The sequence below is a fragment of the Heptranchias perlo genome, chromosome 7 (genome assembly GCF_035084215.1).
Source record: "Heptranchias perlo isolate sHepPer1 chromosome 7, sHepPer1.hap1, whole genome shotgun sequence".
Classification (NCBI taxonomy): Eukaryota; Metazoa; Chordata; class Chondrichthyes; order Hexanchiformes; family Hexanchidae; genus Heptranchias; species Heptranchias perlo.
The window spans coordinates 31,893,385-31,920,074 of record NC_090331.1 but is presented as its reverse complement, the minus strand read 5'-3'; the positions used below and the strand labels follow the sequence as shown (position 1 = coordinate 31,920,074).

Below are 26,690 nucleotides of genomic sequence, written 5' to 3'. Positions count from 1 at the left end.
CCACATCCCTTCCCCTTTGTTCTGTTTCTTTTTTAAATCGTTCATCTGTATTTTTTTTTAGTTTTGATGAAGGTTCTCTGCCTGAGATATCTGTTCTCTCCACAGTGACTGACTGGCCTGCTGAGTGTCTCCAGCATTTTCTGTTTTTTTTTCTCCACACAATTTAACTTCTGTTTCCCAACTTTAAGGATTTAAACTGTTAACAGTTAATGATCTGAAAATTGATGACATAACTCCACCTGGCAGATTCCGTGATTAATTTCTTATCTCTGTCGGCATGAATAGAAGTAATATGTGTGCTGAATGGGAAGATTAAGAAGGTTTAAGTGCCTATTTCAGACGATTAATAGTTTTCACAACTCTGCCAATGGGATTGATTAGGTAATTTGCTGTCAAATAGAACAAAACATCTAATCAATGTGAAAGGCTTCTATCTGTCCCACCTGAACTTGTTATTTACTGTCCCTCTAAACCATTGGGTTGGTTCATTGAATCCTGACCTCAAATAATCTGCCAGTTTTAGGTAAACCTTTGTGTACATTTATTAGCTCACTTATAAAAGTAGCTTAGTTCTGTATGGAGTGGTCACTATTAAATTGGGACTATGGAATAGTATGCACAGCTCATTTAGAAGTGGTCATTCCCCATCCAGGAGAGGAAGGGACAAGAATAGGGCAACTGGGGTATAACATGTTGTTTTCTAGTCACACCCTAAAACCAAGCCCTTGACTGCTCAGGTGATTAAAAATACCTCATGGGTGGCTCATAAAATTGTGACAACTCAAGGCCCTGGTTGTCTTGTAGGTAAATGCACTGTTTTGTGGCACTGTGCCATGTTTGCTAGGAAGATCCCAGGTTCAATCCCTGGCCTGTATCAAATTAACTGATGTCATCCAAGGCCTGCAGATGCACAACTAGCCTCATCAATCAAAGGAGGAAAAATATCGGTCAAATCCTGATCACCATCCGTGGATGCCCGCTGCAGATGTACAAACATAGATGCTGGGTGAAAACAGGGCCACGTTCCTCTTTGATGTCTATATATGCAAATAGCCCAGTGACACTCATTATCCAGGTACATAAGTAAATTGCCTGGGTCATGGATATACAAGAAGTAATACCCAACAAAAGTGGAGTGGAAAAATAAGTGCTAGGAAATCAGAGCCAGAAAAATGGAGGGCTAGAAAGGACTGTGATGATTAACCCTTGGATCAGAAAAGTACATAAATGGTACATCAGGAATAAAGATCATAAAATTACAGTTAATTTTATTATAAAAATTCAAAACTTTGCCTCTTAGAAAAACAAATGTCTGACTCAGATTTTTGTTAGGTAAGGGTATTAAGGGATATGGAACCAAGGCAGGTAAATGGAGTTAAAATGTAGATCAGCCATCATCTAATTAAATGGTGGTACAGGCTCGAGGGGCTGAATGGCCTTATTATGTATCTGCTTAAAAACACTCAGCCAATGATTGATTTTGCATAAAGCTACGGTTCGTAGGGAGTGTGCGTTGGCTTACATGAGTGGCCCTTGATTTTCAACATAAGAGGAATGACACAGGAACTAGTACTTAAATTAGCAGTTCACAGTTTTATATTAAACTCAGGTATTTCTCTCGATATAAAGAGCCACACCTGTAAGTAGGCCCTCACTCCCTGCGAGCGAAAGTGTGACCTTACATGCACAGCATCTGGTAATGTAGCATTGCCCAGGATTAATTAGTCCTTGTTACTGTGTCTAATTTATTGGATGTGACATGAGCCCTCATGCACTTTGGATAGCAGAAAAGTAAATTTTAAGGTATAGGCTATAAACTACAGAAGAGGTTTATTAAAAGCCTCTTTTAAACAGTAGTAAGAGACAATACAGCAGCTTGCACTATTTTTACAGAGCTTTTAACTCTCAGCTCCTCCTGGTTAGAAAAATGATAAAAGACATGGTTCTGCTGATAATTGAATATGAACTAGTAACTGTATGTAACTGTTCTTCGTGGGGATTCATAATGACCCACAGAGCTCCACAATACCACCTTCACATGAACAGCGATGCAACAACAACCGATGAGCTGGGAGCACACTGCCTGCACTATATTTCTCATACACTTCGAAGTTGAAAACCACTGAGCTACAAGAAAACAAATTTAACCAAGTTTATCAAATGAATGCAATAGTTTCCTGAGCTCCGCCCAGATGTTAGCTCCCAGGTCATTACCCTGCACTTTACTTTAATTTGAATGATTTCAGGACAAAGCAAACAATCAGTGTTAAGTGGTTTCTACTTGCTTTGTAATTAAAATGTATATGCATAAAATAATAACATTTTGCATCTGCCTCTCCCTCCTCTTCTGCGATATCTACCTCCAGGTAGCAATTATGGACTACGCAGCAGGCGAACACAACACGTGAAAGAATGCTAGGAACTTAATACAGGACACTCCCTGACCTATCCAGGCACCTGAAGAATTCTTTTATAGAATCCTATATTGTTCTATTCGAATTCTGATTCATAGTTGTAGTGATCCTCAAGGCATTAGTGGTCTGACACAGTGATTTGCTGAGCCTTGGGAGGAGCCGTTAGCTTTCATCTCCAAGGACCCATCCTGACATTGCCCCATGATTTTGAAGAAGAGCAGAGATGCTAAACTGCTGGAGAATAAAAACGTCATGGCAGCTCCAAACATATTTTGCATTCACATGGAGGAATCGATGCCTGTAATCGTGCAGTCATTGTAAGTTCAGGGAGTGAAATCCCTTTCTGCAGACATAATGTTGAGGGTTAACAGATGTGGTACCTATAGCCACATAAATGCTGTCGGTCGCCCCAAGAACCCTGGTAAATTGTGCAACTCTATAGAAGTTTATAGCCCATTCATTCATTTGTCTTGGACCACTGTCACATTTGATAAATTGTGCAATCCTGGCAAACTTGCCTGATGCAAGAATGCACAGCAAACTGAATTACATGCCAGAAGTCCGAATTGAGTCCCTGGAATGAGCCTATCGCAAAAAAGTTCAGAGCTATTCTAAACTTCCCTATATTTCTCAGCACAGTCCTTGCGCTTGAGCTGGTATAGAGTTCCATCTGCAGCAACGAGCAAAGGTCATCAAGGGCATCTGGGCAGACTCACAGCCTTCTGAGACACAACTCTAGAGAAATGTTTGATATATACCCTGCTGATTAGGTATCACCAGGAGGTTGTGGCTGTTCTTTGGTGCTGCCTGATTAGAGGGGTTCCTGCACAGCCTCTTGCTCCCCCTCCTCTTCTTCCTCTTCCAAGAGGTAAATCATGCATAAATCCCCATTAGAAATTCCTTATTGCAGCCTTCAGATGTTTTATATGAAATTTCCCAGTGGGACAACTCTCTCCATGAGGACTTGAACTTGATGCTGAAAACATCAGTTGAACAGGGAACAAAAAACAAAATAGATGCAGCCAAAGCAAAGTTATTGCTAAGAAAAACTGTTTCCTTCAATAAAGCTTCAGTAGTTTCCCTTTAGGACACCACTTCCACCTTTATCAGCTGGTCCTGACAAGAAAACCTGGAGGGTAGATATGACAAGAGTTCAGGACAGGTGACATCATCCCATCCTAGATCTGTAAATTGCACGTCTGGACCATTTATAGGATGTGCACTTTTTCCTTTGTGATTTGTGATGCAACACAAATAGGATGGTAAACCAGTGGATACGACTTCTGCCCTGAATTCCGGCCCAATCCCCGCCCCCCACAGAAAAAGCTCCATAATTGTGCACTCAACAAAACCAGAGATTTGTATTGTGACAGAACTTCTATTTATCATAGACTTGTTTACATAACAATTCTTTCACAGGAGGCTTTGGGGTGAAACCTCAATGAAAATATAAGTGTAGAAAATGCAAATCTTTACAAAAATGAATCAATAAAAAGTAAAATGTCTCTGAAAATCTTATGTTAAAAACCTGCATTGGAAGGCTACTCTGAGTATTCAGAGTGTTTTCCGCCTGTTGATGAACGGCTCTGTTTATGCTACATGGCAGTTTTCTTAACAAGAGGGAAGAAAAGATTGGTGTGGCTGCCAAAAAAAGCTAAACTGTCTCCTGCCTGCCTCAAGCTATCCTGTTTATGCTGCAACTGCAACTGAAAAGTTTTAATGGGAGTTAACCCTCACCCATCTAAAAAATATATATCAAAAGTATTTTATGACGAAAGGTACAAGCGCTAACAGTGTGCAGTTTTAAAAAATACAAGTGGAGTTTCATCTTTACCGCAATGGCAGCAGATCTTCAGAGGAACAGGATTTCCATCTTTCCCATGCCTGTGCTCCTGACTCTGGCTGATTTCCTGGAGTTAGAAGAATTATCATAATTTGGTCGGTTGCCAGGGCCATTTGCGCCGTCATTGGGTTGCCTCCCTCAGCTGGCATAGCTGATGGTGTTGGCTGAAGAATAGAAAAATGTTTTTCCTAAAAATTCCTATTGTTTTAATTCCCACTTTGTTTAGTGCAATTGATCACTGATTGTATTAAATAAACCGGCTCTTTAAAATTTAAAACCCCCATAGTAACACCACTCATCAGAGACGCACCAGCAGTCCTTCCGCCAGCTAAGAAACAATTGATGAGAAATACATCATATGATGCATTCTGGTCATTTACATCTAATTATAATTTGCCTGCCCATATTTGTGTGGACTTATTATATGTTTGACGTTGTTTCCAGAAGAAAATCCTGGAAGTTGTGTCAGGTATCAGGGAGCCTGTAGAATGGCATCCTGACCAACTTTCCTCCTCCATACAGACCAACATAATTCGGCTTCTATGTATTTTTCATTCCTTTATGCAGAGATTGAACTCTTCACCACATGAAGTTCAATATCGCACTTAAATTTTGTTTGTTGGCATTATCTGTGGCCTATATCATACAAAAAATACTCTTATACACTTTTTCCATAACAATTGGGTAGATGTTTTACACTTAATTCCTTGGCATCTAGGGAAAATATCCTAATAAGAACCTCTTCATGGACAAAAGACTATTCACCTCATTAAGCCATTCTTTCTTAGGCTGTGTACACAAGAGCATAAAAAACTTGGAATGAGAGAAGGCCACTCAGCCCATCAAGGCCATTTCTCACACAGATCAAAAGTCCTTGAAGGACCTGGTGAAAGGACAAGCACCTGTTCACATTGCAGTTCAGTGGTGATCTTGTGGTTGACTACAGACAAATATCTGGCAATCCAGTGGTAATCTTAAGGCTGTGTATATTTGATTCACTGGTCTCCAGTGCCAATAATTTTATACTTCCCTACTTATCTAGTGGAGGCTTTCTTTTCCATATAAAGACAAATTTTAAATTTGTTCCTAAGAATATTGAACCTTCAAAACTGCATCACAATCAAAAGAGTCAATATATTGTAGCAGGTCCACCTTAAATTGGATTATTCCATTTTTCTGAGGATAAAATGTGACTATTCCATTTTTCTGAGGATAAATGTGACATCACCACATGTACGCTGATAATACCCAGCTCTACCTCTTCATCGCCTTTCTTGACCCTCTCCACTGCCTTTGTGCCATCTGACTGTCTGACCATTCAACAGCAACTTGCATTTATTTAGTACCTTTAACATAGAAAGATGTCCCAAGACCAATCATGGATGAGCCGTAATTTCCTCCAGCTAAATATTGGAAAGACTGAAGCCATCATCTTCAGCTCCTGGTACAAACTCCATAATATCTTCACTGACTCCATCCCTCTCACTAGCCACTGTCTCAGGCTGAACCAGACTGTTCAGAACATCAGCATCCTACTTGACTCCATTTGAGATTGTGACCTCATATCCTCCCCATAACATCATCATCATGGATCACCTCGATCCCTACCTAAGCCTATGTACCACTGAAACTCTCATCTGTGTTTTTGACACCTCCAGATTCAACTACTCCAATGGTTTTCTGGTTGGTTTCCCATCCTTCGCCCTCCATGAATTTCAGCTCATCCAAAACTCTGCTGCTCGTATTCTATCCCACACTAAGTCACAATTGCCCATCACACCCAATCTCACTGGCTCTCAGTTCCCCGCAGCCTCAAATTAAAGATTTTCATACTTGTGTTTAAATCCTTCCATGGCCTCACCCCTCCCTATCTCTGCTTGAAAGGGTGGTGGAAGCAGATTCAATAATAACTTTGCAAAGGGAATTGGATAAATACTTGAAGGAGAAAAATTTGCAGGGATAAGGAGAAAGGGGCAGGGGAATGGGGCTACTTGGATCGCTCTTTCAAAGAACAGGCACAGACACGATGGGCCAAATGGTCACCTTCTGTGCAGTATCATTGTATGAGTCTCCTTCCATGAAATTAGTTCGGGGAGCCTCAAGCCAATTCTTAGTGAGTCTAGATCCACATCATAAAATTCTCCATAATTCAGAACAAACTGGCAATTTCAGTCACATGGCCAGTGAAAGGATAGTGCTGGAAAGGGAACAAACTACATGGAATGATTTTTTTCTGACGTTGGGGTTTCCCTACAGCTGTTCTGGCTTGGGAACACTGGGTTTTCTGATCACCATTATTTTAATGACAGCAGCTGTAGTGTTTTCCAAAAAAAAAATACAAGGTTCTGGTTAATATCTTTAGGAGTTCTACAAATATAGGAGCTGCACCTGAGAATTGGAGGATAGTAAATGTAGTCCCAACATGCAAGAATGAAATGAGATATGAATTAAGGAATTACAGACCAGTTATTCTAACAATGGTGGTGGGGGAGGAAATGCTTGAGAGCACATTATGGAATGTAATCAGTGTTAATCTAAAGAGCATATTGCTGATAAGGGGATAGTCAGCATGAGTTTAGAAGCAATAGGTCATGCCTCACAAATCTACTGGAATTCTTTAGGGAGGTAACTAAATTATTGAAAAGGTTTATCCAATAGACATTAATTATTTGAATTTTCAGGAAGCATTTCATAAAACTATGCATTTTTTTAAGACAAGATAAAAGTGTGTGGAATTGTCAAATTGACTTGTTATGCTGAAACTTATCTTGGCAACAGAAAGCAGAAGTTGATTATAAATACACAAGACTCTGTCTACGGGCAGTGAGAGGAGTTCCACAAGAAGCTGTTCTGGAGTCCTCTCTGTTCACACTATATATGTATATATATATATATATATAAATGATAAAAGGGATAAGCTTACTAACCTTCCCATGACCAGTATGTAACTCAGGTGACTTAAAGAACAAACTATGCCTTTCACATGCTTAAATACCTCATTGCATTTTCCTGAATGAAGTATGCGATAGCCCACCAGTGGCAGCATTTTACAGAAAAGGCTCCAACAACTAGCTTCACTGCACTAGAAGAATTTGTCTCATCAATGCACATCCAGATGAATCCAGTCTTTTTTCAGTGGCAAGCAAAGAAGACGATCATACCCGGGCGCAATAAAGTAAACAAACAGGACTCTATGTCCTACCAGGGTCAGTGCATTTTAAGGTGCAGATAATCCATATACTTGAAGTAGTCTTCAGGTAATGAAGCTATTGATTTAGCACTTTCCCATGACCAAATAAATGTTTGCTACTTAGAAAATATGGGGTAGATTGAACCCTCCCTCCCACCAACGGGAATGGTGCGGGCGGGGGTGTTAAGATAGTAGGGGCATTGCGCAGCATTCCCAACGCGTTCCCATCCCCCACCATCCTAATTTATCTGAGAACAAGCAGGGGAGGGCCACCCACCCCCCGGCTGACAGGGGCTAACTTTATATTGGAATGTTGCAGTCTGATTACATCATTGGCACCGAGTGGTATTTTAAATTCTAGATACAGGAGGTCCACATGGGGCCAATCCTGGCAGCCAAATCAGAGCGGGATTCGCAGAGAGGCCAGAAGAGGACAAGGTAGTTAAAAAATATAACTTTTCTGTGGAAACCTTGTGGGGCCTCAAGTCCCACAAGAAGTCCTTGGGCTTCCCCAGCCTTGCATCTCCCTCCCAGCACTGGTATTGGCTGCCAACCTCCGTCCCCAGCACTGGCATTCTACTGTGGACTGTTCCCTTGGGTTTCCGGTCTCCTATCCAATTTTAGTGGCTAGCATCCTAATTATTCTCCCACATAGCTATCCTGATTTAGTTTTATATTAGTGTCAACATTTGCTCGTGATTCTGCCAGACCCAAAAGCAATTTAATCATACACGGCCCTCTCTCTATTTGTTACACACAGATCTGTTTATCTGCTCTAAAAGATTGGGCACCTCTACACGATGGAACATTATGATTCCAAGTGCTATAAAATATCTGTCGTCTTTTTTAAAAAATCTCAATGATTCTGAGAACATAAAAAAATCCACAAAAAGTACAGTTGAACATAGAAATCCCTTTTACAGCCCATTCAACTCCATGTTAATAATCTTATAGTACCTTGTAACATTACTATGCTCGACTGCTTGATAAAAGACATTATTATGTTATGAGGTATTATTAAGTTTAGGCCTAATAATTAGAATATAGGTAACACTTTAAAATTCTTTTAATGGGACGGTAAAAAAAATCTTTTTAAAAAAACTATTTCTCAAGCTATCATCAGTACATTTTAATTTAAAGTATAATGAGTAGGGCCCATAATAAATATTTCTGTTGAAAAGCCCTTTACTCTCCATCAAGTAGAGACCTTCTTTTAAGGCTCTCTGATGGACCACAATTTCTGGTATAAAACATTTTTTTCTAACAAGTTGCTCACTGACAGACAGATATTATAAAATGGTAAAGACAGGCTTACAAAGCAACTATGCTGCTGCTCTGAGGCTAGACATAAGTGACATGAATGATGTTGAATGTTAAAAGTCATCTGTTATTTATTAAAACAGGTAATGCATAATTGCAATCAGCTCCTTTTACCACGTTAAGTGGGTTTTTTTCAAAGATAAAGTCCTGGTACATTTAATATTTGAATCTGCCTTCCCTTATTTCATCAACTTAAAGCTACCTCTCCAACATTCTCTGTCAAAAAGCATAAACCACTAAATAATGTCTTCACAGCATATTAAAAGGCAACAGACAATTATTCGTTTGCAACAGTCATTAAAATTTTCATTTTACTCTGCACAGCTGAAGACTTGCTAAGCATTGTGACTATTTAAAACAAGGCATGGGAAAATGAAGATCTAAACAAATGTGGGATTCCAGGGGTTACAGTTGAAAAAATTTGATCACTGTTCCCAGATTCTATGAATATTTTTATGTTCCCTTGGGCTTTTCTCATCAAATCACTGTGGGAAAACATTAAAAATAATCTTAATATTAAAGTCACAAAGGGCTTTGGATAACCTGCATGTTACCTACATTACAACGTACTTCACAAATTAAAGTCTAGACTCATACAGATCATCGATTGGAATGATGTCCTATTAAACATACTCTAAAATAGTCAACCAGCTTACTTGTAATTGCTGTGGTAAATTTCAATTTTTAGCAACAGATGGTACTGCACAGGAAGAAAATAAAACTTATTTAAGTTCTCTTAAAAGGAATAAACTTGCCTTTCTTTATTTTAAATGCGGCATCACACATACATTTTCTACCTGCACGTGACATCACTTTGAGGTTTCTCTGGCTCTGTCTGCTTGTTATAAATCCATATGAGTTTCTATTATGTCTGAGAAGCTAACTGTTCAAGATTTGTGTCCTTGGTTTTATTAGCTTGCTCAAAGTAAACCCAACCCTATCGGTCAATGTCAGGTTCAGTGACCAATGACCCAATGGGTTACAACCATCAGCCAACCACAAATCCTCAGAATAATAAATTCTGAGAAGTACTGTGGGCTGATTTATCAGGACATCTGTCTGGCTGCAGACACTCTAGTAGCACCCCTGTATATCTAATGTTTTCCCAAGTTCCTTAGAGGCCTTCAGCTATATATCTCTTTTTTGTGTTTATTAAATGCTTGCAAAAAGTTTTACATGGGTGCACTGAAAGAGACCCTATTCTTTTAGTTACTGGGATGTGAACAAGCAAACCTAAGAGAAAATTCCATAAAACAACTTTCGTTCTCAGAATGAAAATAAAACTATTCCTGTTAAAAAATATTATTGCAATGAAAGAACCAAAGCTATAAGTGAGACCCCAACTATAACATTTTCCAAAAAAAAGGCATTAATTAAAGTAAACAACAAAATGTTTCTAACATTTTAAAGCCTCAAAATATCCCAAAAAGGTTTTGTTTTTATATCTTCATGGTTATATTTTACATCAGGCATCTTCTTTATTCTACAGAACATTATCATCTCAAATTTAAAGTGTGATGTGTTGCTTAAACTTTTGTATTAGCCATTTTGTTCTTGTGTTTAAAAAAATGCTTTTCGTAATTAGTTTTGTATTTTTAATAAGATAAACACTTGACTACATACACAAAAAAGCCAGGCAGGAGCTGAGGAGAATTTCTTTTACTCAGTGGGTTGTTATGATCTGGAATGCATGCCTGAAAGGATGGTGGAAGCAGATTCAATAGTAACTTCCAAAAGAGAATTGGATATATACTTAAAAAGGAAAAATTTGCAGGACTATGGGGAAAGAACAGAGGAGTGCGACTAATTGGTAGCTCTTTCAGAGAGCAGACATAGGCACGATGGGCCGAATGGCCTCCTTCTGCGCTCTATGATTCTAACTAAAGCTATCTGGGATTGATTCATCTTAAGTAAATGATAAAATGTGAACAGTGACATTTCATTATTCAAAATGGAAAAAATAAATTAGAACTGTTTCATACATAACTGCTCTACCAAGGTTATTGTCACCTTTCATTTCTTGTATATTATGAAAATATTTTGTTCTTATCATATAATTATGTCTAAAATGAATTGTCACTGACATGCTCATTCCGTGACTACTGATTCACAGGCTGCAAATGTCTGAACATCTTTCAAAAAAAAAACACCCAGCACAAAATTGGATTTGCTAAGGTGGTTAAAAAGGATTTATAAATTATCATTTAAAAAAAAAATTCAGATAATTAGGTACCAATAGCTTGCTACAAAAAACTAATTGCAAACTGCATGCGTTAGAATAAATTGTCTAAATTTCATTAAAATACTTAAGGCTGGCTATATTTCACAAATTTTCTCAGTTGCCCAAATTCTTTAGCAAGTTAAGCTGATCAGTCAAAATCTATGATAGACATTTAAACAAGTTAACTAGAGGGCATAGATTTAAGATCATAATCAAAAGAATGAAGTGAGGGGATAGGGGAATATTTTTTTATAAAGAGCGCTGTCAGAAATTGGAATACTTTTTTGGAAACAATTGTGGCGGCAGAATCCAGAATAGTTTTTCAAAGGAAAGTGGATAAATATTTGAAAAAATAAAATCTAAAAGGGTATGGGGTAAGGGCAGGGGAATGTATCCAACTGGATAGCATTTTCAGGGTCAGCACAGGTGCAGTGAGCAGAATGGGTTCCTTCTGTGCTGTAAATTTCTATGATTCTATAAGAAGCCAACAGAAAATATTTGAGTAATCAAGAATCAGAGCTACAAAATAAAAATATCTTGAAGTATCAACATTTTTCAAGTGTCTGAAGTTTGAAATAAATTCAATTTAAACCAAATTTTACTTTTTTACTTCAAAGTATACCATGTATGTAAAGTGTACAATACTTTAAATATAATTGCCGGGAATTTCTTTAGGGGATTCTCCTGATCTTTTGTGGACTGCGTTAACTGAGTTTCCGCCAAAGTTATGGCGGCTGATTGAAAGAACGCCTGAGGAAATTTCCAACGATTATATGGAACATTTTTCCTTTCAGAAAGAAAGAAAGACTTGCATTTAAATAGCGCCTTTCACCATCTCAGGACATCCAAAGTGCTTCATAGTCAATTAAGTACTTTTGAAGTGTAGTCATTGCTGTAATATAGGAAATATGGCAGCCAATTTGCGCAGAGCAACCTCCCACAAACAGCAATGTGATAATGACCAAATAATCAGTTTTAATCATGTTGGTTAAGGGATAAATATTTGCCAGGGCACCGGGGAGGACTCCCCTGCTCTTCTTCGAAATAGTGCCATGGGATCTTTTATGACCACCTAAGAGAGCAGATGGGGCCTTAGTTTAACATCTCATCCGAAAGACGGCAACTCAGACAGTCAGCACACTTTCAGCACTGCACTGAAATTGGTCTTTGGTACCCGCTACAAACTCCGTTCCCTAGCCACCGACTCCATCCCTCTCCCTGGCCACTGTCTGAGGCTGAACTAGACCGTTCACAACCTTAGTGTCCTATTTGACCCTGAGATGAGCTTCCGACCACATATCCGCTCCATCACCAAGACGGCCTACTTTCACCTCCATAACATCACCTGTCTCCACCCCTGCCTCAGCTCACCTGCTGCTGAAACCCTTATCCATGCCTTTGTTACCTCTAAACAGGACAATTCCAATGGTCTCCTGGCTGGCCTCCCATCTTCCACCCTCCATAAACTTGAGCTCATCCAAAACTCTGCTGCCCATATCCGAACTTGCACTAAGTCCTGTTCTCCCATCACCCCTGTGCTCCCGGGAGCGCCTCGATTTTAAAATTCTCATCCTTGGTTTCAAATCCCTCCATGGCCTCACCCCTCCCTATCACTGTAACCTCCTCCAGCCCTACAATCCTCTGAGATCTTTGTGCTCCTCCAAGTCTTGCCTCTTGCATATCCCCGATTTTAATCGCTCCACCATTGGCAGCTGCGCCTTCAGTTGCCTAGGCCCTAAGCTCTGGAATTCCCTCCCTATATTCCTCTATCTCCTCCTTTAAGACGCTCTTTAAAACCTACCAATTTGACCAAGCTTTTGGTCACCTGTCCTAATGGCTCGGTGTCAAATTTTGTTTGATAACACTTCTGTGTAGCGCCTTATGACGTTTTACTTTGTTAAAGGCGCTATATAAATGCGAGTTGTTGTTGTTGTTGTTGTTGTTGTTGAGATGCCAGCCTGGATTTTGTGCTCACGTCTCTGGAGGGGACTTGAACCCACAAATTTTCTGACTCAGAAGCAAGAGTGTTACCAATGAGCTACTACTGACACTATACTATGGTCACTTATTTCTTGGGATCTAAAAGCCAGAAATGGTTATTCCACTATAGTAAGTGCACAGCAATATGAAAGTAATAATAGTGTGATATAAATCACTAGTTGATGAAAGATATTCTAATTCTAAGTGTTTAAACTACAGCCAGTGAACCAAATGTGACGTACAAGCCCTAGCAATCCGGCCCTCGCAGTCCAAACAACTTAGTTATAATTACACTTATGTTTCTTACATTGCTGGTTTGTCCTTCTTGGGCATCTGGAGGTTTGGAAAGGATTGGTTTTAGTGCTGTTGCCTCATAGTTCAGTAAATCCTAAATTAGAGTAACTAGACCTAGCTACTTGAGATATATGCAAATTAATAAGAAAAGTGATTTAAACTTATGTGTCGCCCAAAAGGTTCCATGATATGCATTTCAGTGGCTCACAAACACAAAGGGGTAGAAATTAGTCTGGGCTGTGTGGGCAGCGCACGCCCTAACAGAGAGGCCCGAGGCCATCCCAAAATTGGGCCTCAGGCCTCATCTACATCTGCGGGGTGCACTGCTGGCACCTGTTGTGTGAATTTCGGACCGCTGGCAGTGGCCCTCTGATAAATTCTGGAAGGGGTGTCGGATCGGGCAATGGGGTGTGGGGGGGGAGGGGGAGGGGGAGGGGGAGGGGGCGGGGGACGATTGCCAAGACTCTGGAGTTTTAAAAAAAAGCTTACCAGTAGTTAGCGACCATGGGGGCACAAAGCACATACACAGCATTAAATTCTAAAAAATCCAACTAGTATTCATCACATTCAGTGATAGATTAAGTGAATGGGCAAAACTGTGGCAAATGGATTTCAATATAGGCAAGTGTGAGGTCACCCAGTTTGGACCTAAAAAGGATAGACCAGAGTACTTTTTAAATGGTGAAAAGCTTGAAACAGTGGAGGTTCAAAGAGACTTAGGGGTCCGTGTGCATAGGTCATTAAAATGTCATGCTCAGGTACAGAAAATAATCAAAAAGGCTAATGGAATCATAGAAGCATAGAATGGTTACAGAACAGAAGGAGGCCATTCAGCCCGTCAAGCCCGTGCTGGCTCTCTGCAAGAGCAAAGCAGTTAGTCCCACTCCCCCGCCCTTTCCCCTTAGCCCTGCAAATTCTTTTTCCTACAAGTACTTATCCAATTTCCTTTTGAAAGCCATGATTGAATCTGCCTCCACCACCCTTTCAAGCAGCGCATTCCAGATCATAATCACTCGCTGCGTAAAAAAGTTTTTCCTCATGTCACCTTTGGTTCTTTTGCCAATTACCTTAAATCTGTGTCCTCTGGTTCTCGACCCTTCTACCAATGGGAAGAGTTTCTCTCTATCTACTCTGACTAGACCCCTCTGGGGTCTTTCTGCTGGCCTTTATATCTAGATGACTAGAATACAAGGGGGTAGAGGTTAGGCTACAGCTATACAAAGTCCTGGTTAGACCACACCTAGAGTACGGCATTCAGTTCTAGTCACCGTACCTTAGGAGGGATACATTGGCCATGGAGGGAGTGCAGTGTAGATTTACTAGAATGTTACCTGGACTCTTAAGGGTTGTATTCCCTGGAATTTAGAAGATTAAGGAGTGATTTGGTTACAGTTTGCAAGATATTAAGGGGAACTGATAGGGTAGATAGAGAGAAACTGTTTCCACTGGTTGGGGAGTCTAGGACTAGGGGACTAAAAATTAGAGCCAGGACTTTCAGGAGTGAATTTAGGAAACACTTCTATAGGCAAAGGGTGGTAGAAGTTTGGAACTCTCTTCCGCCAACGGCAGTTGATGCTAGCTCAATTGTTAATTTTAAATCTGAGATTGATAGATTTTTGTTAACCAAAGCTATTAAGGGACATGGGGCTATATGGAGTTAGGTCACAGATCAGTATGATCTCATTGAATGGCGGAACAGGATCGAGGGACTAAATGGCCTTCTCCTGTTCCTATGTTCCAGTGCTAGATAAATTACATGTAAATGACTTGTATTTGCCAAAACTCCTTTTCAGATGAATATTGGGTCATCTGTAAACTAATCTAATGATTCATTAGCTGCCTTTCGAGCTAACAATTATGCCTAAAACCTCAGAACAAACTGCTCCTATTACTATTCAATTCTCTCTTCAGAATCTAGTAGCTGGGTCCGACTTTGGCTTGGTGGATAAATGAACTAACTGGTGTGTGACTGAGCCATTAAGGGCAGTAAGTTTCCGGGTTGATTGTCATTCTTTGCTGAGTTAGCTGATCGCACCCAATGCTGCGATGGAGTATTGCAATCCAATGTTTCCGGACTAGGAAGGGTGTGAAATAAAGGCAGGACAGGCCTCAGCCATGATGCCCACTTTGGTTTAATAGCTTACCTACACTCTCTGTTTAAACTCACATTTGACCACTTCGGCAAGAAGGCCTGGTGTCACTTGTACTCTACCCATGCATGAATCATCATTTTCAAGATACAAGGGGAGAAAGTGGAGAAAGCTGAGGAAAAGGGAAAAATAAGGCAGAAAAGTGGATCACTTGCATCTATTAAGGACTTTAAGATTAAGTGAAGTGGCTTTCCTTTCACTAGTGTACCATTAATCTCATAGCAACAGTTATGTTAAGCAGCGTTGCTATAAAATCCCACCCCTGCCACCTCCATGCTCCATGGCCTCAAATATATTGCTTGCAAGCTGGAAAGCACATGGCCAACAACCGAATTTGCCATCAATCACTAAATTCGGCTGGATCATCTCAAAATCTACCTTCACTTCCTTTCCACGACTAAGTTCCCTTATGACTCTAAGATCCTCTTCTGCTCAACAAATCATTTCCTTCAACCACCTTCCATCCATCCTCACCTCAGACACCAAAGGTGAAGAACTAATAGACCTTTTCGTATCCAATATAAAGGGTATCTGCTCTGCTGCCTGTGCCTCCTCCAATCTCTCCCACTCCCAACCTTCCCTTCCAGCCATTCCCCCTTCAGGTATCGACCCCTACTTACTCCACAGACTCCTCCTCATGGGACTGAGGAGAAGTTTGGTGGTCATGAGCTGGGACACAAAGGGAGGTGGTGTTACTGTACTTCATAAACGAGGTAAGTTTAGTGATGGTGGGGGGGCGGGGTTGGAGGAGGAGAAGAGTCTGTGGTGTAATGTTCAATCCTAAACTCAGCTTCCCCTCCTTTATCCAGTCCCCTACCAAGGGTGCTTTCAATTATCTCCAGAACGTCATCCACTTCTGTCCCTACTTTTCCTCCTCCATTGTTGAAACCCTAATCCATGATTTTATCATCTCTCAGCCAGGTTTCTCCAATATTTTCTTTGCTGGGCCTCCATACTGCCATCATCCAAAAACTACAAATCATCCAGCATGTTGTGCCCCTTGTTCTCATCTGAACTAAAAAAGTCCCTGTCCTCACTACGCTTCACTGGCTTCGTGTCCCAGAAAATTGACGAAAATGTTCTTCCTCACCTGCAAATTCCACCATGGCCTCACTCCTCATTTCCTCCATGACCTCCTCCAGCTCTATGTTCCTGTGCACATCCTTTGGTTTCTCTTTTGCCCTCCTCTCACCTTTGTCTCTTTTTGCCCTTTGCTCAATTTCCACTCAGTATCCAATACCTTATAAAGCACTCTGAGATGTCTCTTCGTATGTAAAGAATATTACAGAACTGTAAGTTGTTAAATAGCACTTTTTATGGTACTTACCTCCGAACATTCCTCTGTGATTCTTCCAACTGTTTCAGCAACTCTTGTATACATTTATTTGAATCCATGTAATCCTGAAGTAAAATTAAAAGAATTTTCCTTAGAACAATGAACAAAGACGCTTCAATTTTAAAAAATAATTATTTTTGTTGATTCACTCTCATTCATAATTGTTCATTTCCATGCCATCCTCCTCAAAATAGTGGAGGAGGTTATGAGCACCAGTTGTGCTTCATGAACTGAAAGCTTGCATTAATTAGAGACAGAATATCAGTTGTCTCTCTGCAAGGTCACACTCCACACTTGGTAGCCAGACTTAGAGTTGATTAAATTCAATATACACAATAGTAGGCAAGTTGGAGTAGAGACTTGTAGCAGTGCAAAGTTATTACTTTAACAACAAGAATACAAATATGCTATATTCATAATATATTAGCATCTGCTGACTTTCACATTGCTGAAAACTAGTAAATTCAGAACGGATATTATTAATATTAAGCTTTGATACCCTTGAAACTATGTGTGATTGTACCATATGAATGCTTAACATTGTCATATCAAATTCCTTTGTTTGCTATTTTAACAGAGGTATTAACCTACCATTTTTAAATAGGTTAACATCTCTATTAAAATATCAAAGATATTTAATGCAAACATGATAAGTCTTCATGTAATATCACACAGCATAATTTCTAGGCCTATTTGATTTTGTTAACTTATAAAATTAAAAAATGAATAAACACAATTGACCAAACTGCATCAATATTCACATTCTGAGCTGAATAATAGTTTCAATCTTTAACAGAAGGGCCAATTATTCTGTTTATAACAAGTGACTAACAAAACCAATACAGACATTAATTCACCTCTATCATGCATGACGGTTCATCTTTTCAGAATGAGGCTGTGATTTATATAGGGGATGCACTTGAGACAAAGTATAAAAGGCTGTTGTTAGATCATTGAATCATTTATCACTGCCAGACTTCAAAGAAAACCCCACGGAAGAATGAATCTTTCCTCCCTCTCCATAAAGCAGCCTTCTCTCTCTCCAGGCCTGGCTGTAATTCCTTTTCAGGGATGTCCCCTATTCCCTCTCCCTCATCAGACTCATCTTCATTCCCTCTTCAGACCAGCACTGCATTTTTTTTAATTCATTCTCAGAATATTGGCATCTCTGGCAAAGCTGGCATTTATTGCCCATCCCCAGTAGCCCTGAGAAGGTGGTGGTAGTCCAACTGAGTGGCTTGCTTGGCCACTTCAAAGGGCAGTTAAAGGTCAATCATGTTGGTGTGGGACTGGAGTCACATATAGGCCAGACTGGATAAGGATGGCAGGTTTGCTTCCCTAAAGGGCCTTAGTGAACGAATTGTGTTTTACAACAATCTAACAGCTTCATGATCACTTTTACTGATATCAGTTTTTCATGTAAATGAGGTTTTTGTAAGAAGCTCATGAAAATAGCATTTGGTTCTTCTAGCTATGATCTCTCTCAACAAGAATTGGTCAAACGCTTTTTTATGAACACAATGTCCTCTAAGATGAAGTGTCCCAGTGGTTAAGATTTACATAGGCTGATTGGCTTTTAAAAAACAACATACATACAACTATCAGGACAATAGTAAAAATAATTCAAAATATAATGTGTATTTTAAGTACCCATGTTGACATTAACCTAAGGTTCAATGTCACTTTGGGCATCAACTGTACAGATGCTGTGTGAGGCCTATTCAAGTCAAGTAGAACCTTAGTAATAGTGCAAATTTTACATCACTACAATGTTATATCAATAAAAGAAATAGTCACTTTCTGTTAGCTGTTGTATGTATGTTAGTGACCTATTTTGTATTTAATGAAGAATGCTATTAATTGTTCTCCTGGAGCATGCTAGTTAAAGAGAAAAAGAACAATGAACAGGAATTTCAAAGCTATGAAGCATAAAAACATCTGTTATGGTACATGATCGTTACTAATTAGTGCAACCTCATTTACAATATTTTCTTAAAATGGAAGCAATTTAAATTATTACCATGGATGGAAGAAACATTCAGAGTTTGAACTTTTTTCTGGATTTTTAAAACTTTGTCAGCAGTTTTTAGGTTTCATTATAAATTATATGTCAGTACTAAACTGAATAAGGCTCTCTGAGTTGCCAGTCTGTTTCTTAATTCTCACATATGTGACCTGATTTTCTTTTTCTCAAGTGAAAATCCAATCGAGTACTGCAGGCTTCCAGGAGTGCTCCAGTCCCTGGCTGATGATAGCTGTTTTCCCCAGCACTTACTCTGGGGTCTCCTAGATCTTCAGTGATATGGATGCTTCTCCCAATGGATGCCACAGACTTCAGATATCCCCCTGACAAAACTTCATACGTTTTTTGATGTCAATGGTTTTCTCTCAGATATAACTCAGTATGATCATGTTAGCTGAATAATTTCCAAAACGAAATAAAACCAAAGAAATGTTTTATGATTTTGCACTTCCTTCTTCAGTTTCTTTCTCCAATCTCCTTTGGACCACCCCATGCCGTACAGCACTCCCTCAACGAAAAGATGCATTTAAGGGGAAGCAAGATAAGTACATGAGGGAGAAAGGAATAGAAGGATATGTTGATTGGATGAGATGAAGTAAATAGAGTGGGAGGAGGCTGGTGTGGAGCATAAACACTGGCATGGTGTTTCTGAGCTGTAAAATCTATGTAATTCTAAGATGGACAGGCTACATGCTCCCGTGCCGATTGCTGATACTGCTCCAAACTGGTTGCTAAGAATTATGGGAGATTAGCTGAGGTTTACCTACTTTGTAATTTTCGCTCAGTCTTTCAAGAGATCTTGTCCCTGCCCTCACTCCGATGACTCTGCTCAGTTCAGTAACTCACCATACTGAAAACGGAGAACCTGCACAGTACCAATCTATGGCTCAGTGTATCAATGTGCTAATACACTCTGACACTAACCTGTATAATTTCAGAATTTTCAATAGAAAATAGCAGGAATTCATGATTTTTATGAAATGAGCCAGAAACATGTTATTAAGGGCAAAGTTCAGTTCCAAACCTGTTTAAATTAATTGCCAAGGCTTGTGTAAGATCAGCTCTCGGGTCTGTTGACTCATTCATTTTAATGATTATTAATTTCTTCCTCTCGCCCTCCCAACCAACAAAAGAAAAGTTTTGCAATAAAATTATACTTATTTTTGATAAATCATAATGAATTTTGAATATTTACATTTAAGAATATGGACCATTGACACAAAAAGTTGATACTAATTGTGTACTATTTTATTGGTCCTCATAATTCAAGATTTTTACACAGTAAATGATATGCAAAATTACACAAAATATATCCTTAAAGTTCATCAAGCTAAATTGAAGGTATCAGCAATCATTTACATCCTGAAATGCAGATTGCTTGATATTTGAAATTGCTTGAATACACATCTGTATACACATAGAAATAAAATTCATATCGGGCATCTAAAGTGCCATTGTACAGTTTCTTCCAGAACATCAATAGCCACTGGCAGCATCATACACTTAGGGATCAACCATTTTACGTTGCACTGCAGGAACATCAAATTTCCTTTACCAAAGGGCTGATTCTTGGTGGGCACAATTCAACTCAAATGCACTTAAAAACATTAAAAGAAAGAGAGTGGTAAAGAGGAATGTGGGTACATTAAAAATAGGTGCAGGCAAAACTATAATGGACAATAAGGATGTGACAAACTTGTTAAATGAATACTTTATATTCGTTCTCACAATGAAGAAAGAGAACAAAATACAAGTAAATCTGGAAGAATTTAGTATAAGTAAGAAAATCGTAATGTAGAAAATAATGGGATTTAAAATAAACAAATCTCCAGGACCTGATGGGACCTGATGGTTTCCACCATCCAGAGAGGATACAGAGAGTAGGGATAACGGGAATATTCTCACATTGGTGGGATGTGACACGTTGTGTTCCCCAGGGATCTGTACTGGGGCCTCAGCTTTTCACCATATATATATCAATAACTTGGATGAAGGAATAGAGAGTTGTATATCCAAGTTTGCAGGTGACACTAAGTTAAGAGGCATAGTACATTGTGTAGATGGGATCAAGAAGTTACAAAGGGACATAGACAGATTAACTGAGTGGCCAACACTACAGCAAATTGCATTCAATGTGGGGAAGTGTGAGATCATCCATTTCCATCCAAGAAAACAAATCAGAATATTTTCTTAATGATGAGAGACTAGGAACTGTGGAGAAGCAAAAGGATTTAGGTGTCCATGTACACACATCACTAAATGATAATGGACAGGTACAAAAAGTAATCAAAAAGACAACTAGAATGTTGACCTTTATCTCAAGGGGGTTGGAATACAAGTAAGGAAGCAATGCTTCAGTTGTAGCCTTAGTACAGGAGGGCCACTGTTGGCTATAGAATCATACTTCCAGCATGAGTTGTTGCCTTCAGGAGAGGAAGGATAGGAAGAAAAATTCCCTGAAAAAAAGTCAATCAAATCTCTGTTAAAAAATGTTGGCTTTGAAATCAATTCTACACAATAGTGATCACCACTGAAGGGCCACTGACTCTTAAAATTATTGTGCAGTGTAATGGAGTGCAGCCAAGCTAGCATGTGCGAGTGGTCTCTATGGTAACAAGAAAAAACGCCACTTTAAACGGTCACACCAGTTAAAGGACAGCAATACAAGTAAAAAGGCAATCAGTTCATTTTTATTTGGTGCCTCAGTTTTATCTTGAGTAGATTCTAAGAAATAAGTAAATGTGTGCCCTGAGTGTGTGGACCAGTACAAACAAATTGAGGTGCACAGGTAATTTGTCAAACTCACACTGATAAATTGAGACGTACAAGTTATAGCTAAATTCAAAATTCATCAAGGGGTTAACAAAGTGGATTTGCTTATACCCATTTCTACCTTTTCTTTTGGTACAAACATATTGGGGTAGATCTTGACTTTGTGCGATAGTGTAAAATGAGTGATAGTGAATCTGCAGACCGTTTTACATCTCTTCCTATTTTTATTTCCACTGACTGCAATATAAATAAAAATCAAGAGAGATGTAAAACAGGCTGATGACTCGCTATCACCCATTTTACACTATCGCACAAAGTCAAGATGTACCTCATTAACTTTCTCAGATCTAACGTGTATGGGAGATAGACAAATGAGACAGAGGCACTTAATTAAGGTAATACATTTTAAATCTATTCATGGATTCAGAAAATAAATAAAATGCCATGAAGACCATTTCTGGAAATCAATCAGTTTGCACATCTTTTTCCGTAACTGTTTGAGATTTGAAGTGCTCCTGTGAAGCGCCTTGGGATGTTTTACAACGTTAAAGGCGCTATATAAATGCAAATTGTTGTTGTTTTTGTTGTTGATTTAGGCACCTTTATTAAGTTGTTTAGTCAATTCTTATATACATCACAAGGAAAACAGAAGATGTGATTACATTCACACCCTAGATGTAACCATCGCCTAGCTGTTACCATAGTAACAGAAACAGTTCATAACAGGCACAAATAACAGCAAAAGTCATGGTAGCAAAGATGTTTCTAATATATGCACATCAATTTCAACAATCCTTGGGGTTTCTGCTGCTCCACCAACGTAACTTCAGCAGAAGTAAATGGGTTTCCAGATGGAAGGCTTACGTCTCCCCCCCCCCCCACCAAAAAAAAATTATAATTTATGGAATTGCCCGCCATGAGATTTCTGTGATGTGCCAGTGCCCATTTACTGGGACACTTTGGTTAGGCAAGTGTGAGAACGCTCCCTAATACATGGGTGAACACTGGGCCTTGATTCAGTTTTATCCATGACAAAACTTTACCTAATAAAATGACTTTGAAGACCAAAACATATCAACAAGGTTAGATATCAGCTTCCCACTGACTTTCATAACTTTACTCAGCAGGGCAACATGCAGCTGCATTGATACGGATATAAATTTGAAATCCAAACTGTTCATCAAAATATCTTTCCACCTATTATTCATTCTGTCATAAATTTCTATATTTTAATATAAGGAAATATAATATGACGAAATAGCAGAGGCTCTGAACATCATTTTCCAATCCTCCCTGGATACAGGCGTGGTGCTGGAGGATTGGAGGATTGCTAATGTTGTACCGTTGTTTAAAAAGGGAGAGAGGGATAGATCGAGTAATTATAGGCCAGTCAGTCTAACCTCGGTGGTGAGCCAATTATTGGAAACAATTCTGAGGGACGGGATAAACCATCACTTCGAAAGGCACAGATTAATCAAGGGCGGATTTGTTAAGGGAAGGTCGTGACTGACTAACTTGATTGAATTTTTTGAGGAGGTAACAAGGAGGGTCGATGAGGGTAGTACATTTGATGTAGTCTACATGGATTTTAGCAAAGCTTTTGAAAAGGTCCCACATGGCAGACTGATCAAAAAAAGTACAAGCCCATGGGATCCAAGGAAAGTGGCAAGTTGGATCCAAAATTGGCTCAGTGGCAGGAAGCAATGGGTAATGGTTGATGTGTGTTTTTGTGATTGGAAGGCTGTTTCTAGTGTGGTTCCACAGGGCTCACTACTACGTCCCTTGCTTTTTGTGGTAAATATTAATGATTTGGACTTAAATGTGGGGGCATGATTAAGAAGTTTGCAGATGATACAAAAATTGACGGTGTGGTTGATAGTGAGGAGGACAGCTGTAGACTGCAGGAAGATATCAATGGACTGGTCAGGTGGGCAGAAAAGTACCAAATGGAATTCAATCTGAAGAAGTGTGAGGTAATGCATTTGGGGAGGGCAAACAAGGCAAGGGAATACACAATAAATGGGAGGATACTGAGAGATGTAGAGGAAATGAGGGACCTTGGAGTCTACAGATCCCTGAAAGTAGCAGGACAGGTAGATAAGGTGGTTAAGAAGGTATTCGGGATACTTTCCTTTATTAGCCGAGGCATAAAATATAAGAGCAGGGAGATTATGCTAGAACAGTATAAAATACTAATTAGGCCACAGCTTGAGTACTGTGCACCGTTCGGGTCACCACATTACGAGAAGGATGTAATTGCACTAGAGAGATTACAGAGGAGATTTACAAGGATGTTGCCAGGACCGGAGAATTTTAGCTATGAGGAAAGATTGGATAGGCTGGAGTTGTTTTCCTTGGAACAGAGGAGGCTAAGGGGTGATTTAATTGAGGTGTAAAAAATTATAAAGGGCTTAGATAGAGTGGATAGGAAGGACCTATTTCCCTCAGCAGAGGGGTCAATAACCAGGGGGCATAGATTTAAAGTGATTGGTAGAAGGATTAGAGGGGAGCTGAGGAAAAACATTTTCACCCAGAGAGTGGTGGGGGTCTGGAACTCACTGCCTGGAAGGGTGGTAGAGGCAGAAACTCTCATCACATTTAAAAAGCACTTGGATATGCACTTGAAGTGCTATAACCTACAAGGCTACGGACCAAGTGCTGGAAAGTGCAATTAGGCTGGGTGGCTCATTTTATGCCGGCACAGACACGATGGGCTGAATGGCCTCCTTCTGTGCCGTAAATTTTCTATGATTCTAAATATTCCTATCTTTAATTTGTAAGTGCGTATCCAGCACTGTCTTTGTAGAACACGCTGTATTTTGTTTTTGGTCACAAGTTTCTAAAAATGGCATAATGTGCACTTTTTTTCCTTAAATTTTACTGTGTTTGAACACGGAACACTTTAGTTCCAGATGTTCATCCATCCGTAATCTCCGTTTGTTTACTCTCACATTCGAGAAATTAAAATGACTCATTTCCAATTCTCAAATATGAAAGTTTAAATTGAAATCTGATATAGAATGTTTGCTTCTGATTACTTTATGATTGTAATATCATTGCACAGAATTTGCCATATGAATGAAAAAAAGTTGATTAAATTCATGCAGCAAGACAAATTAATCAGTTGGAAAAATCGACCATCTACCTGACTATATATACTAGATTGAAAATAGATTTATAATAGTATTTAGTACATATCACAATCCAGTATTATCAGGTATACATATCCATTATTAATCTAGCCTTCTATTAGGTACAAATTCTTGCAGGAATTGAACCTTTAGTTATATGTTAGCAAGCTTTAACATAGAAGAACGCCCAAGGTGTTTCAGAGGCATGAGGAAAATGGAAACTGAGCCAAAGAAAGAAAAATTAGTAGGGGTAACCAAAAATTTAGTCTAAGGTAGGTTTTAAGGAGGGTCTTAAAGAAGGAGAGGGAAGTGGAGAGAGGCGGGGGTTTAGGGAGGGAGTTCCAGAGAGTGGGAACAAGGCAGCTGAGAGCATGGCTGCTGATGATGGGGCAAAGAATGGAAGGATGTGCAAGTGACCTGAATCAGAGGAATGGCAAGTTTGTAGGGCCTGGAAAGGTTACTCCCACAACTACCTGGAGTATACTCCTTCCCATCCCATTTCTTCTATCCCATGTCTTCCTACCACGAGTTTCAGCACTTCAGTTTTCATTTAACATCTATGTTGACAGGATTTCATTTTTTCCAATTGCCCCCATTTTATTGTCTTTTTCTTTAAATTGCTCTGTCAGCATTTTAACCGTTTGAATGTTCTTTTGTTTCTTTAAATGTCTTTCCATTGATTCACTGGGATGGTCTTTTATGTCAGCTAACAATTTCCTACTTTTCTTTTAAGCAAATTGCAGATCATTCAACCCATTAACTGCCTCTGTCCCTTCCTTTCTAATTCTAGTAAACTGCTTGTTAATTGTTTAGTTTTCTGTTTGATCCAAAATGCTAACTTGCCTTTTCTCTCTACAAATGTTGACTAACGCTCTTTAATTTTCCAAAATTTTCTGATTTCCTTTTACACCACTGGAGCCTTAAATGATGTGTGAATTTTCCAATAACGGGATTATTTATCAGGAAATTGATATGTGCAGTTTATTATACAGTGTGCTTAAATCTGCAAATTGAAATTTAAGTCCCTAATGGTCCCTTATAGTTTTCCTACATTCAGCTGTTTAGGCCTTTACGACTGTTTTAGAAGAACATAAAGCAATATTGTGCTATTTTGTTATAAGTCTGCGATTTGTGACTATGTAATATTTTGAAAGTACGGGGGTTAAATTGAATACGGCCCAAATCCGGGTGCGGACAACGCAGTGTGCGATTAACCCGCGTCCGGTGGTTCCGGTGCAGGCAGCACGAGACCGGTCACTTACCTCTTTGAAGTGCAGCAATCAGGCCTTGTACCAGGTTCACAGATCTCGCCAACAAGGGGGGGCCCAACTATCGTGTGATTTGCTTGCACCTCTAAAAGGCAGGCTGCACCTCTTATTTGCAAAAAATAAGAAAAGGGTCCGCACGGAGTCTGAACGGAGATCAGACATCGAACACGTAAAACACAGATGCAGGTCCCATCCCTTTGTTTACAAACTGTAGAATTATGTTAAAACATTGAATAAAGGTTGCGCACTACTAAATCCCACATCCTCCAATCTGCATGCCAGACCTGCCCAATCTGCCGATCTGAGTTTGCAGGCCTGCGAGAGCGCGCGCACCAAGGTTCTCTGCTGATGCACTACAGACCTTGGTGCAAAAGGTGGACAGAAGGAGGGGCAACCTATATCCACAGGGGCCCTCCAGACATATGCTCGAGGCAGTGGAGGATAGTATGGGACACGGTCAATGCCAGGCACATAGCACCATGAACATGGATGCAGTGCAGGAAGAAGTTCAATGCTTTGACACGAGTGGTCAAGATGAGTGAGGTCAACTGTCAAGTGGCATCTCCTACCAACTGCACCATTAGCCGCATCCGCTGCTCCACGCACTACATCCCCATCATGCACCTACCAACAAACTCTTTCAATCAGTATTCAACTCTTCCAATCTGAAGCTTCCTCTCAACCCTCACACATTACCACTGTTGCAAGCCGCACACCCAGCACTCAGGTCACACTCACTGACAGCTAT

At 39.6% G+C, this 26,690-nt stretch overlaps 1 protein-coding gene across 5 annotated transcripts in view; it reads right to left on the bottom strand.

Moving 5' to 3' along the window:
- Positions 1 to 26,690, bottom strand: part of LOC137323595 (nck-associated protein 5-like) — a 555,766-nt gene that overhangs the window by 434,161 nt on the left and 94,915 nt on the right. For 4 of the 5 annotated variants that reach the window (XM_067987260.1, XM_067987261.1, XM_067987264.1 and 1 more), the window contains exons 2-3: positions 16,740 to 16,813; positions 4,249 to 4,421 (exon numbers count right to left, since the gene is read on the bottom strand). In XM_067987260.1, coding sequence (XP_067843361.1) covers positions 4,249 to 4,421; positions 16,740 to 16,793 — 227 coding nt within the window. In that variant the 5' untranslated portion in view covers positions 16,794 to 16,813. The remainder of the gene's footprint in view (positions 1 to 4,248; positions 4,422 to 16,739; positions 16,814 to 26,690) is intronic. The other variant, XM_067987262.1, reaches the window with a different exon arrangement.